The following is a 15,516-nucleotide window of genomic DNA, read 5'->3' as shown; positions in this document are numbered from 1 at the left end:
TTGATTCTTGATTTCGACTCAGGTCATGATCTCAGGGTTGTGGGATTGAGCCCTGCTTCAGGCTCCATGCTCAGCAAGAGAGTCTGCTTGAGATTTTCTCCCTCTCTCAAATAACGGGCGCCTGGGTGGCTCGGTGGGTTAAGCATCTGACTTCAACTCAGGTCATGATCTCAGGTCCTGGCATCAAGCCTCTCTGGGGCTCTGTGCTCAGTGGGGAGTCTGCTTCTCCCTTTCCCTTTCCCTCTCAAATAAATAAGATCGTTTTTAAAAAAGTAAATCTTTAAAAAAATAATAAATAAGCAAATGCCAAACCACCTCCATGGAAGCAGTGTTTTTCTTCCAGGCAGATCACTCTAGTTTGTATAATTTCTCAATAAATATGACGTATCATTTGTCAGCATCATAGATGGAATGTTGTCTCTTTTCCCCTCTGTATGTATAATTGTTAACTTTTATGATTTAGGAATTGCTTTAATGCTAATCTTTGAGAATTTTGGTTTTTTGGCTGGTTGGTTGTTTGGTTTGGGGTTTTTTGGGTCATGATTCACTGAACATCAGAGTTAGAATATGCATTGAGACTGTCCATTCCAAATCCTCCATTTTATGGCCTTGAATTTCAGTCTGGCAAATTCAGAGAAAACATTCCCAGTAGGAGACTGCAGCTGGGGAGGGGGTGGTGCCAGCAGCAGCTTGTGAGGCTGTAAGGAGAAAATCAGAAGAGCTGACTCTTACTTCCTACTGGAGGAAAGGATACAGCTTTTGGTGACAAGCTGCATTCTTTAGCAGTGACTTTATTTTTCCTTTACCACAAACCAGACTTGTACTATTTCCAGCCTCAGCACATTATTTAGGCACTTACCCACTGCATTGTTTCAGTTTCTGAAAATCGTATCATATTCCCTAAATTGGGTCCAACTTTTAACGCGCTGCCTTTCAAATAGACATGTTTACACTTTGATATGTTTCTGTCTTTCTTGGCTTGTACACTCCCTAGGATTAGGGCCCATTGTATTTTTCACAGCATTTGTCATTTTATAGATGCTTCATTATATATTAACACACCACTGCGGTGCTTCAGAGTTTTCTCATCAGAAGGTCAGACCTTGCTTTTTTATATGACTGACCCTGTCTTTTCTCTTTACTCTACCACAGCATATTTTGTAATCCTTTGTCCCTTTTCTGTTCTACCCCTTCCGGTGATGCTGCATTTCTTTTCCTAACACACTTTAATTTTCATTCTTTTTCTTTATTGCAAATGCTTTTTTTTTTTAGCTTCTCATTTTGTTTTTGTTTTTTTGCATGAAGATATGAAGAATTAAAGCATTAAGGAGAAAGATGATGTTTACATTTATTTGAAATATATTTGTTTCTCTTATGAATTCCCCCTTTCTCAAAATTTAAATTCACAGGGCGAGTACATATGTCTCCTATCAACATTGAGGAAGTTGTAATTAAGATTATAAGACATTAAATTAGATGATGGAGATAAAGGGAAGGATGGCAAGTCAGAGGAATCAGGAAGGGATGGTGATGTCATTTTAGGAAGGCCCAAACATTGAGTCCCTATGTTAGTGGGTACTTTACTTACATTTTCTTAGTTATTCCTTACAACGCTCTTAAGATATTCTGTTGATTTTTCTGAGGGGGAACTTTAGGCCTAGAGTTACTGAGTAACTTGCCTAGGGTTGCATACCTGGTAAGTGCCCGAGTTGAGATGTCTGTGTTCTTTCCACTGTACTACTTCTCTATCATTAACCTATAGTAGGCATATAAATTCTGAGTTTGAGAAGGATTGTAGAAGTAGAAAGAGATAATTTGGTTTTTGGATGTATTGAATTTCCTATGAGATAGGTAGGTAGAAATTTGAAAGAGGCAACAAACTAGGTATTGTCACTTGGAGAAGGAATGTTGATTATAATTTACTTTGAGTTTTCTTTTTGGTTCTTTGTTTAATCCAAATCATTAGCAATTTTTTCATGGCATGTTTACAGAATCCTGGTGAATATATGCCATGGGTTACAGAACATGAGTGCTTTGTTACAAATCATTCAGTTGTCCAGTAATGTTTATCAAAATCCTATGATGTACCAGATACTGTTAAGTAAATAGTATACATTGGTAAGCAAAATAGACAGTCCCTGCCTTTATCAAGCTTATAGTCTAGTGATGAGGAAATATAATCAAATAATCATGCAGATAATCACACACCTTTTTAGCATAAGCACAGAATACCTCATGAATTATATCTTAGACAGGTGAGGGCAGCCAAGTGAACCACCCTTGAAGGCTCCAGCATTTATGTTAATTAGCAGTTTAGTGATTTAGGTTTTCATAAACTGATTCATAGTATTTTTGTAGTAAGTGTCCTTGTACATTGGAAATGATTAATTTGTGAACATTTTCAATAGGTATTCAAAATCTTAGAGTTCACATTTGGGGGAGTGGTGAAAGTAGGTACTATTATCATTCTTATAGAATATACTTAGCAAAACAAAAACAACTGTATAACCCCAATATTATGGCATGTACACTAACTTTATTAAGCATTTAACAATTGGCTAGGGGTTCCAGGAAATGTAAAGAAACACGAATAAAAAAAAAACGAGAGTAAATTAATGGGTGATTGTTTTTAGCTGTTAGTAGGTAAGATTTTTAATAGACCCTTTACTCATCTGGTTCAGTGTGAAGCAAAACAAATTCTTATTGTGGATCTTACAGTCTGGTGGGGAAGACAAACATGCAAGTTATTACTAAATGTAAAATTACAACTATGACAGATGCTGTGAAGAAAAGTTTCTTGGTGTATAAAAACCTGTTATAGAGGAGAATGGTTAACTAGGAAAGGTTTCTGAGATGGTAGAAGTTGAATTGAGCTCTGAAGGATAAAAGGCATTGTTTAAGCAGAGTGGTGATGGAGGAGAGTGTTTCATGCAGCCTACGGCAGACACTGTGACTTCCTATATAGGAGAGATCATGGCTCTAAAAAAGGAGCTGAAGGAAAACCAGGGGCTAGAAAGCAGTGAAGTTGTTAGATGAGGAGGACAGGTAGGTAACCAGACTATTCAGGGCTTTGGAAGTCTTATTAAGGACTTTGGTCCGTCCTAAGAGCAGTGGGAAGCTATTGAATGAAGGGGTTTTAGGTATCTGTGAGGAGGGGATCGAATAGAGTCGAATCTATTTCGAGAGGAGTGCTCTAACTTCTGGATAGAGAATAAATTGAGATTTTGCTGGCTAATACTGTATACCAGGGACAAAATGGGAGCTTCAACTAGAGTACTGGCAATAAATATGAAAAGAAATAAGCAGATCCTGTCAGTTGTTCAGTAGAAAATTAACTCACTAGCACTTGGTGATGTATTGCATATGGAAGAGTAAGGGGGAGGGGGGTGCCAAGGATGTGTCCAGAAGAGGACCAGATTTTGGAGAAGGTTCATTTTTGGACATGTTGAGTTTGAGGCACTTTGAGGACATATGAGTTGGAACTGTCAAGTAGAGCCTGGAATTTAAAAAGGAAATTTAGACTGGAATATAAATTTGTGAATCATATTGAAGTGGTAATTTTTGTTGTCAGCACAGACATAGTTATTAGGTGAAGGGCGTATGACAGGAGAAGAGGCCAGGACAAAATCAGTTGCATTCGTGATTCCAAATCCAGTCACATTCTGAGATACTGGGAATTAGGACTTCAACATAGGAATTTTAGGGGACACAGTTCAGCCCAAAACAACATCTGTATCTCAAAAGTGTTTTTCTGTCTGCTAAGTAATGTTCAAAATAATAGTTCCTTCAGGGATCTTTTGAAATTTGAGAAAAGGAATAAATCACAAATACTGTGTGACCACCATTGTTAAAACATACCTTTTTCACAAAGGAGAATTTTTTTTCCCCCCACAAATGAAGAATTTCTAATGAACATGGCCAAATAAACTGAAAACAAAGGAGTCAATGTGGGAACTATCCATCACTCTGAACGTTATCTAGATTGTTCGATTTCATAGGAGGATTCACAGCACTTAGCATATAGTTGTAATCATAGCTCTGATTTATTATGGCAAAAGAATACAAATCAAAATCAGCAAAGGAAAAAAGGTGCACGAGTCCATAGGAAACAGGCACAGGCTTCCAAGAACCCTCTCATAAATGAGTCACACAGGATACACTTAATTTCCTTAGCATTGAATTGTGCCAGTATGTATGAAGGGTTGTCTACTGCGGGGGGGGGGCAAAATACTGAGTAGGCACCCACTGCCTAGGACATACCAAAATTCCAGACTCCCAGGAGGGAAGCAGGTGTTCAGCATAAATCTTATTGTTTACACAGTATTTAGGTACAGTGAGCCATCAATTAGGGAATGGTGAGAACCGTCCCAGAATCTTAATCTTTTATATTGTTGTTTTTATATCCATGTCTTGTCTTCCATTCAGTGTCTTCTAGCTGACATTAGAAGTAAGATTCCATTTTGCCATCTAGAAAATACCATTGGATCTCTAGTCTGTAAACAGTAACTCATAAAACAAGCCATTTTCACAAGTATGATGGAAATTAAAATTAGGTGTATGTGTTAAGAACGGTGAGGCCATATCCATCTTTAAAATATCAGCAATTCTTAGTCGTTTTCTTCCCTCTATGGTTTTCTGAAAAATGTGTATGTAAATTGAAATTAGAATGTTGAATCATTTTAAATATCTTGGTGGTGCTTAGAGGGTTCTTTGGTTTAACAAAACGTACAAAATACACCTGTAATATGTGTAATTAAAAGATAAGGTTTTTATTTTTAATATTATATTTCTTCATAAAGTAGAGCTTTCCCTTTTCTGTTCTTTCTTCTCTGTACACATATGAACCAGAAGACCAAGGAAATGTAGCCTCTTCAAGTACATGCTTGGAGATGATTACTTCTAAAACAATTTAAAACTTAATTCCTTTTTGTTTGTAGTAGATATGTTCAAGGATTTTGGAGACCCTTATTAGCCATAGTCTTATAGCAGTTTTTCCAGTGTGACTTCATGTGTCATCTTGTGCCAAAGACTGATCAGCAGGACTGAGAATCAGGAGGGTAGCCTAGCCTGGAAATGGTAATCTGAGGGTTGAAAAACTCTGACCTGGCAGGGGTCATAACAGAGGTCAAAGAGTTTGTATTCTGGGATAAGCCAGAGAGCCAGGGACAATAGCTGTTAGCTTAAAGTCTGCAAACCAGAGTCATTGATGGGGAGAAAACAAATGGTTGGAATAACTTAGAAATGTCAACATTTATGATGCTCTTTGTTGTTATCTTATGATTGCATCATCACCCTCTAAAGTGGTATTATCTTTATTCAAAGATACTAAGAGACTACTAAAGATTAACAGTGATCATAGTAAGTAACAGACTCCAGTCTTTTAATTTTTTAGATTAAAAATCCCATATTCTTGGATAGCAGTGTTTTCAAAACTGTGTTCCATTGATTTCTGTGATTCTGCAAACATGCCCTAGGTAGAGGGGTGGAAGGGGGATCCTCATCCCTCCTAGGTCACATTCCATTCCAGCCCCATTCCACTATAGTAGCTCAGTTATAAATATTGTAATTATAAATAAGATTACTATGAACAAGATAGTTCTGTTGCTCAAAAAGCCCATTGGATTAGTAGGCCATGTTACCTTTTTAAACCAGGTAGTTTAAGAAAGTGATACCAGAGAACAGAAATCCAAAGTCAGCGTAAGGAGAAACTAGTAGCAGCAGAATTTGACCTCTCAACCTTAATAAGAACTACCTGAAGTAGCCCTCAGGAGTTTCAGTCAAAGGACAGACAGGAAGTAATGATTAGACTTTGGAGTTTATTTTTCTATTGGTTATAGAGTCTGTTTTATGGGGGCAATTTAAGATGGATTTGATATTCTTTGAAATTCTTAAATTCTAGCAGTTACTGAAATTATAAAACTTTTATCACAGATGAAAAACCTTTATAGAACCATTTATGAGATACACCTTATTTTGTGGCTTTCTTAAAATGTCATTTCAGTGTACTGTTCTTCAAAGTAATGTAAATGGACACAAGCCAAATCATTTAACTTGCAGAGTCTCCTTGCTATCTGGCAACCAGGAATGTTATAGTAGAAATTACTGACTTAAAAGGGAGACCTAAGTTCTGATTGTGATATCGTCAGTAAATACACATGGACTGTAGGCAGGCTTAGGCCTATAAAATGAGAGAGTTGGTCTTGGATGAATTCTAAGATTCATTTTTTAAAACTTATACCTACCTCTGCATAGTACAATCCATTTCTTATTTTTTTTTAAAAAACTAAATTTTGTTTCAATTTCAGCTTGGTTGAGGTATAATTAACATGTAAAATTATAAATTCAATCCATTTCTTAAATATTGGGATGTTGTTCCATGGTCATATAATAGTAGAACTGCAATAATAGCTAACATTTATTTAATGAGCTTTTTTTTGTTGTTTTTAAGATTTTGAGAGAGAGAGTATGATGAGGGATGGGGGAGTAGAGGGAGAGGGACAAGCAGAGTCTCATAACCCTGAGATCATGACCTGAGCCAAAATCAAGAGTTAGACACTTAACCGACTGGACCACCCAGGCACCCCTTAATGAGCTTTTTTTTTTTTTTTTAAAAGATTTTATTTATTTATTTGACAGAGATAGAGACAGCCAGCGAGAGAGGGAACACAAGCAGGGGAAGTGGGAGAGGAAGAAGCAGGCTCATAGCGGAAGAGCCTGATGTGGGGCTCGATCCCATAATGCCGGGATCACGCCCTGAGCCGAAGGCAGATGCTTAACCGCTGTGCCACCCAAGCGCCCCTAATGAGCTTTTTTTATGTGTATCTTGTACCAGGGACAACACTTACACTTCCCATTTTATTCTTACAGTGGTCCTGTACTTTACACATGAAGAAACTGAGGCTCAGAGAGGTTAAAAAAACATGGCGAGAGTCTTTTTAAATATTTTATTTATTTAGAGTAGGTTCAACATGGGGCTTGAACTCACCACCCAAGATCAAGAGCCACATGCTCTACCGGCTGAACCAGCCAGGTGCCATGTGTACAGGGTCTTAGCAGCTAGTAAGTTGCAGTTTTTTGACTTAACCATGAAACTTTTCTACATTGAAAGTTTACTAGGTTAAAAACCTTGAAGAGGTATTTAAATCAAAGATGGAACAGTCATATATATGATCATTAATGACCAAAGGGTCATATAACTCTTATATGTACTATAAAGCCTGCTGAACAGTTATTTTTCTAGTGCATAAACTAGGGTTTTAATATACATGTTGCATGTAACAGATTCTGAATTGGAGCTACAAACTGAATTTTTTTATGTACAAAGCTCTTTTAAAAGAAAATATGCATTTAAAAAAACTGTCTAAAGGGGCGCCTGGGTGGCACAGCGGTTAAGCATCTGCCTTCGGCTCAGGGCGTGATCCCGGCGTTATGGGATCGAGCCCCACATCAGGCTCCTCCACTAAGAGCCTGCTTCTTCCTCTCCCACTCCCCCTGCTTGTGTTCCCTCTCTCGCTGGCTGTCTCTATCTCTGTCGAATAAATAAATAAAATCTTTAAAAAAAAAAACAAAACTGTCTAAAAGCAAAAATTGCCTGTGCTGATAGTGCTATAGATACACAGGGCTAAAAGAAAGCTTTCAAGTTGTACTAGAGAAATACAGTCAGTTTGGTACTTAACCTTTTCTGGGAAAGCTAGAAGAATTGACAGTCTTTTTTTCATTTGACTGCATGGGTTAACTGAAGTTTCACTGTATTCTGTATAATATTCCTGTTTCTTGTATAGGTTATAGACAACACCTATGTAATTAAGCCGAGGCTAGAGACTGTCAGTATTGGGTGGTAGAGAAGAGGATTGGGGAAAGCTTCATTTCATGTCAGCAACCTGCTGGATAAGGTATAATTTGGACCAGTGGTGGACTGCAGGGAAAGGTAGGAGGAAAAGCAAGGACAAAGGCAGTAAGATGGAAAAGCATGGAATTTAGAGGAAACAGCTAGTTTGCCTGCAACAGTAGATAATACCTCTTTGAATGCAATATTAATGGTTATAATACCTACACTTATTTAACTTCCTGCCACTTCAGGGTTGACTATTCCTCATTTAAGTCTTATAGCCATCCCTATAAGGTAGAATCTAATCCCGGATGGGTTAAATAACTTAAACAAGATTACTCTGTTAAGTGGTAGAGACTTGACTTGAGCCAAGTTTATCCTGGTCCAAGAGCCATACTTTTTTAATAATATGGTGTCACCTTTCCATGTAATATGCACTAAATGAGTATTTATTTAGATGTACCATATAGTTCTGATAAGCATTCACATAATGAGGTAGAAGTATGAAAGTACTTAGGTAACCATTATTGATGTTGGAAGTTCAGAAAACATGAGACTTAACTACTGGCATTTTATTTGTACCAGAAGATATACTCTTGATTATTTGATAAAGGTTTACTGGGTTTTGAGATTTTTAATTAAACATTTGTTCTAAATCTCAGAAAAGGAATATTTAAAGTCCTTTTTTGGGGGTATTTATTTAAATTCAGTTAATTAACATAGTATATTATTAGTTTCAGAGGTAGAGTTCAGTGATCCACCAGTCTTATATAATACCCAGTGCTCATTACATCACATGCCCTCCTTAATGTTCATCACCTAGTTACCCCATCCCTTTGCCCCCCTCCTCACCAGCAGCCCTCAGTTTTTTCCCAATGATTAAGTCTCTTACGGTTTGTCTCCCTCTCTGATTTTGTCTTGTTTTTTCCTCTCCCTTCCCCTATGATCCTCAGTTTTGTTTCTTTTTTTTAAATATCAAAATTTATTTTTTTATTATGTTCAGTTAGCCAACATACAGTACATCATTAGTTTTTGTAGTGTTCAGCGATTCATTAGTTGTATATAACAACACCCAGTGCTCATCACTCTTGCTTTGTTTCTTAAATTCCACATATGAGTGAGAGCATATAATTCTTTCTCTGATTGTCTTATTTCACTTAGCATAATACACTCTAGTTCCATCCATGTTGTTGCAAATGGCAAGATTTCAGTTTTTTGATGGCTGAGTAGTAGCCCATTATATATTTATATAGGAATATTTAAAGTCTAATATTCTGCCTTTGATAAACTGTCAAAAAAGGAGTGTTTACGAATAAGACTAGTTTAAAGGGACATAGTGGTATGTTAGGAGACCTGATGGAGAAGTCTTATTTTCCTTGAATTAAATATTCAGTATCTGAGCCTAATTTATATATGAGACTTTCCCCTAAAATTTCTCTTTGGAAAGGATATTTATACTTGAGCCCTTATAAAGTTTCTCATTACGGGTACTCTCAGTTATTTTTGAACACAAAAGCCATTAGTTCAAAGCAGCTTTAATTGATGTTCTGGATGATTATGGAGGTTATTTACATTCCCTAAAAACTTATGTTTTCCATTTGGGAGGAAGGGTGGCCTCATTTGGCTCAGTTGTCATATCCAAATATGTATCCAAAAGCTTAAAAGGAATTTTACAAAAAGTTTATTGTGATAATACCCAGGTTAAGGTTGTTGTCTATATGGGAAAAGGTCACAGTTAAGAGTCTATGATGACCAGTTTTAATGTAAATAATGGTGTACTGAGACTACAAAGCTCCAGTGAATACAGAATACAGCCTATGGAGAATATTGAATACAAACCATTTTGTTAATTATTATGTATTGTTCCTGATATACAAATCGATAAATTACCATATTTGTATATCAGGAACAATATATTGGATACATGGCCTTCATGTGGAAATACTTCACACAACATACCATGTGAGTTTTTCAGTGAAGATTGTGTTTTTATCTTTTATTTATTTTTAAGATTTTTATTTATTTGAGAGAGCAAGCATGAGTGGGGGACAGAGGGAGAGGGGGAAGCAGTTTCCCCTCTGAGCAGGGAGCCCAATGCAGGGCTTGATCCCAGGATCCTGGGATCATGACCTGAGCCGAAAGCAGACTCTTAAACCGACTGAGCCACCCAGGCGCCCCTGTTTTTATCCTTTAAAACTTGGTCACGTATGCTAAAGTTAAGGCAGAATAAAACAGTCCCATATTACTGCACACCAGCCCAACCTACCTCTCCAACGTCCCCTCCCACCCACTAAGCCAAAAAAAGAAGAAACAAGGAAAACATAACCCCCAGAAAACAGATGTTTAAAAAATAATCATTTTCTCTGTTTTTTAAAATTTAGGAACAAGTTCCAGTTCCGGTCTACCATCCAACACCTAGTCAGACTCGCCTAGCAACTCAGCTGACTGAAGAGGAACAAATTAGGATAGCTCAAAGAATAGGCCTTATACAACATCTGCCTAAAGGAGTTTATGACCCTGGAAGGGATGGATCAGAAAAAAAGATCCGGGAGTAAGTTTTAATAAATTTATACATGCTTCAAAGGTCTGTCTCCAGAGATTTGCTTTTGAAAAATATTCTCCTGCATTTTAGAAGTTGGGTATTTAATATAATCAGTTCATGCAAGAGAATGTTGAGATAACAGCAATTAAGAATTTTCATTACAAAAAAGTAGCTAAGAAGTGCTGTGAATTTTTACCATTTTATATGTTGTCTGTGTCCATTTGGATGGCAGTTGATGTCAGTTAACAAGGATTCACCTGCACAAGTGTGCAGGTGGCCTTGTCAGCTGGGAAAGCAACTTGGCAATATGTCAAGGACCTTCTCTAGTCAACACCTTTGAGACAGAGATCTATCCTAAAATGTATATCTCACTCCAACTCTTGGCGCTTTATACACGAAGATATTCACCATGGTTTTATTTAGAGTAGAACTATAGTTAAGTAGATTGTGGTATAGGAATACTCTGGTAGATTATGCAGCCATTAAAATTGTTAAGGAGTTTTAGTGATGAGGAAAATCTTAAACCTGTTTTTAATTTGAAGAATAATTTTATTAAGCCTGATGAGTTGAATATCAAATTTTACTTCTGGGAAGTTTTTGTCCTAAGAGCTCATTATCGTCTGAGAATTGCTAATGAAGACATTCTCCTTTTAGGTTGAGAATGGTCTTGCCAACAAAGACATAATCTAATTTACTATGTTGATGATTGGCTGTTTGAGCCACAGCACCATTTAGTGCCAATACTCAAAATAATAACTTGTCCTGAATACTGACTTCTGAAATATTATGGCATTCGGTTGCTTCTTAAACCTGCATAATTCAGTGAACTTGAAACTAGAGTTAATAAAGAGATCTTTAGCTGCAGCAGCCCAGTAAGTAGGCTGAAATTAGTGGTGTTTTTTAAACATACAGTTATTAAAATGAAAACTGTCTTACTCCTGGGCTTACACTAAAAACTGAGTTCACATAAACAAAGTTAATCTGATGGCTTCTTACCTGAAGCATCACATTCTTCTTTGGTTATCTTCTATAATATGTAGCTGTTTTGCAAGTGCAGTTCTAGGAATGGACCTGATACCCATGTGGTCCATTTCTCTTTGCTCAGTTGATAGTTCTCAAACTCCCACAAATTTCCAGGGGATCAAAATAAGATTGTCGGTGGATTAATGCTCATTAGGAAAAAAATCAGTTTGCATGCTTTGGTAGTAGGATGACAGGCAAGCCATTTTCATCTGTTCAGATTAACATGGTCTTTGTAATAGGATTGAAATGGGATAAGATCACTTCTCTAAAAATGCTTTCTGATTTCTCTCCCTCGCCCCCAACAGGTGTGTTATCTGTATGATGGACTTTGTTTATGGGGACCCGATTCGATTTCTGCCGTGCATGCACATCTATCACCTGGACTGTATAGATGACTGGTTGATGAGATCCTTCACGTGCCCCTCTTGCATGGAGCCAGTTGATGCAGCACTGCTTTCGTCCTACGAGACTAATTGAGCCAGGGTCTCTGGTCTGACTTCAAGTGAACCATCATTTTTGGTGGTTTTGATCTTTTGTCACTGAGCCCAAAGAGCCAGGGATTAGGAATTAAGATCATGCACAAAAGTTTCCTAAAAATTCCTGAATGGCTGCAGATGTTGGGGAAAAAAATACGTGATATTTTAGAAACTTAGGGGGAAAAGTAGGATGGTATTTTTATGTAAAGCCTTGACCCAGTGTTTAAAAATATAATTGTATTTAGATCTTGTTATGCTCCAGTACATAGGAATTGTGTAAAGTGTTACAGCAGCTGTATATGTTTAAATTGTGTGTGTTGAAGATTAGGAAAAAGATAGTGGATGTTTTTCCTAAATGAAATAACTCTTTTTCCCCCCACCCAAATTCTTTTCTGAAGTTGCTGGCATTTGGGTCAAGGTTTTATTAAAAGCTACATTTTATAACACTGGCACAAAAAAAGTAGTTTTAAGCTTGTTTGCACAGTTCTTTTTTTCCATTGGAAATGGAATCCATTGCCTTAGGTCTTTTTAAATAGTGTATTATTATCGTTGGGGCTGGCTCTATGCTTGAAAACCAGTTTATTTATAACCTGTTATAAGTGCTATATCTGTTTGCAGTTAGGAAATGCAGAATTCAAAGTGATCTCCTAGCTTGTAAGCAAACTGAGATGCACTATCCCTTTTCTATAAAAATTGAGTTAATGTCAAGAAACCAACTGTAGTAAAGTGAGGTTTACTATTACCCTCTCCTGTGTGTTTTATCTAATTATTTTGGTTGTTAATATGGTAATAATTAAAAGTCAAGGTAAATTTTAAATATTAAGATTTCTGATTTATTGAGCTTGAATTATGCCACCATGCTTATGTAAAATGAAAGTGGCACCATGGTGAAACTGAGAAAAGTTGCTCAGTTGTAACAGTTTTGATTTATTCTTGTGACCTTCTTCCCTTATTGTCTTGAACCATAGCAAAAGGATACTGCATCTCTTATTATTGTAGTGCTGAGGTTATTGAAGTTATATAAAACACATCTCAGTCTCTGTTTCTTGGAAAGGAAAGTCCTGCTGGCTGACTGACAAGTCTAAGCAGGGAGAATTAAGAGAAACATACTTCATGTTTTGCACACAAATGCAGAATTTGTATAACCACATGACTTCATAGTTGTGATCTCAAAGAGGGAATGTCTCCTTTACCTTTTCCTTGCAGTTAATGTAAGAGCACTCTGAATCTCTAAGCTTCTGAAGTGTTAGAGGTAGAGATGGTCTAGTAAAGATGTAGTTTGTAATGTTTTATCCATTTAGCATGTGTTTATTTTTCCTTATGTACTCAAAGGTGACTTATTTGTTCAGCTCAGTGATATTACAGCTAAGAATCATTCATTAGCAGAAGGAGAAGCAATCTTAATCTCTAACATCAGAAATGTTTCTTATTTTATATTGAGTTGAGTATTTGACTCTAACACTTTTCTACATACGAAACACGAGTATCTTGAGGGTTCTTCATAATTGCATTGTAGAGGAATTCAGTATGTCACAAATACTTCTGAAAGATTTGATGCTGGACTGTAGTATCCATATGTTGGTTAATTTTCCTATGAGCCCCATGATGGAAATACTTAAAGATGAATTTGAGAAAAATTGAAAATTAGATTATCAGGTTCTGTTAAATTGTTACATGTATCTTGCTTAAGTTCTTGTTCATTAATTTATATCCACCCAATTACATAAAGCAAATTTGGAGGAAAACCTGAAGTTGTGCAATATTTTCAGTGATATTACTTTTTTTATCCTTGTGTTTTCTACTTAAACATGATGTCTGTGTCATCAAGTATTACAATCAGACTTTCCTTTTTTTCTAGTTTGTTAAAATTGGTAAGTGAAATTTAAAAAAAAATCATCTAATGTTGCTGTTAGTCTTTCTTTATTGCAAGGCTTCTTTCACAGAAGTTTGGCAATAATATTGAAGGAACTAGTATTGAGCTGAAATTTTTTTTTTAAGGTACTTTGTATTCTTTAATTTTGATTTCCATATACCATGTTAAGAACTATGAGTTTTGGCTTTTAACTAAGTTAAATAAAGTTATAATACAGTTGTTAAGGGCTACAGTTAAGAGTTGATTACGTAAGAATATTCCCCAAATTATCTAATCCTTTCTTTAAAATGGTGTATAAATTTAAAACTGTATAAATTTAATCTCTAGGTCTATAAACTTTTTGGGAAGGTTTTTTATGGTGTGGCATTTAATACTATCTAATCATAAATTTAGAAGCTTTAATAGCTTCACATTTTCTGAAGCCAAATAATAGGTGCAACTTTTAGATTTGGGCAAGATGTGTTCAAGGTTGGCTATAGGATCTGAAATATCTGAAAAGCCTGACCATGAAAAAGTAAAAGAATCTTTTAAGTGTAAACCCAGCAAGTTGAAATACTTTGATTCACAAAAACCTTTTCAATGCTCTGAGTGTTCTTCATAGGACTTTCTTAAACCAGGAGAAGATTCCCCCTACTGTTGGTGTCCCCTATGTAATATAAGCCAACATGATTTTACAGAATACAGTGAGCATTGTGTTAACATTCTTTGCATACAGAGCTTCGTCATAAGGAAGCATGCATTTTAAAAAAGGAATGACAAGAGTCAAAAGCAGACCTGCCTGTACTTCTGAGACTGAAATGGTAAACAGTAAACGAGGTAAGTTTCTTCAGAATGATTCAGAAATGTAGGCAGTTTGGTGGTTACCTCTGCTTAAAGGCAATGCCTAGCAGTCAGTTTCTCAGTGCCAACTGATTACACTTGAAGCCACTGTAACCTCAACTAATTTTGTAAGCCTTTAATTTTGAAATTAGTGGACATGAGAAAAGTTGGATTGGTTAGTATCTCCTCAAGTACTTTTAAATTTACTCACTGAATGTACAGATCATCTACTCTTTTCTGGATGGGAGAAGGTCAGAGAAGATAGTTTATAATCCTTCCTTCTGTACCCTCTATGCAGCTCCCCTGCTCTAATCTTACACTCAACTACACTTCCCTAAGACACAGGCCGTTCAGGATGTCTCCATCATGGGAAGTATGGGCATAAGAGCCATCAGCGTCCTGAACTGTCTTTTCCTGACTGTGTTATATTAACCCTTTGGGGACTTAGTTGAATTCTTCTAATTTCTTCCAAGTCTCAGTTCCTAAATATTTGGCCATTGAGGTCTCATTTCCATCAATTTTATGCCTCTTCTATTCATGAAGGCTATGTTTTTTTTTTTTAAGATTTTATTTATTTATTTGACAGACAGCGAGAGAGGGACCACAAGCAAGGGGAGTGAAAGAGGGAGAAGCAGGCGTCCCGCCAAGCAGGGAGCCCGATGCAGGACTCGATCCCAGGATGCTGGGATCATGACCTGAGCCGAAGGCAGATGCTTAACGGTTGAACCACCCAGGTGCCCCCATGAGGGCTATGTTCTTGTTCACTTCAGAAATGAATCCATAAGTATAGGCTATCCTGCCTATTTAAGATTGGATCTACCCATTCATCTCTTTAAATACATTTTTCTCCTTAAAGATGTACACAAAACATAGGTTCTTATTAATAAATGCTTGTTAAATAAAAAAGGTGTAGAGTAAAAATGCCCAACTATTAAATTTTCATTGTTGCATTGGA

The 15,516-nt window shown here is 36.6% G+C and overlaps 1 protein-coding gene across 1 annotated transcript in view; it reads left to right on the top strand.

Moving 5' to 3' along the window:
* Window positions 1–13,614, top strand: part of RNF11 (ring finger protein 11) — a 35,538-nt gene extending 21,924 nt beyond the window's left edge. The window contains exons 2-3 of the mRNA XM_008699221.2: window positions 10,210–10,379; window positions 11,699–13,614. Of these exons, the coding sequence (XP_008697443.1) occupies window positions 10,210–10,379; window positions 11,699–11,870 (342 nt within the window). The 3' untranslated portion in view covers window positions 11,871–13,614. The remainder of the gene's footprint in view (window positions 1–10,209; window positions 10,380–11,698) is intronic.
* Window positions 13,615–15,516: the final 1,902 nt, after the last annotated feature.

The sequence above is a fragment of the Ursus maritimus genome, unplaced genomic scaffold (genome assembly GCF_017311325.1).
Source record: "Ursus maritimus isolate PB19 unplaced genomic scaffold, ASM1731132v1 scaffold_12, whole genome shotgun sequence".
NCBI classification, from domain to species: Eukaryota; Metazoa; Chordata; class Mammalia; order Carnivora; family Ursidae; genus Ursus; species Ursus maritimus.
Note: the sequence above shows the minus strand (reverse complement) of the source record. Positions and strands in the feature narration are given on the sequence as shown.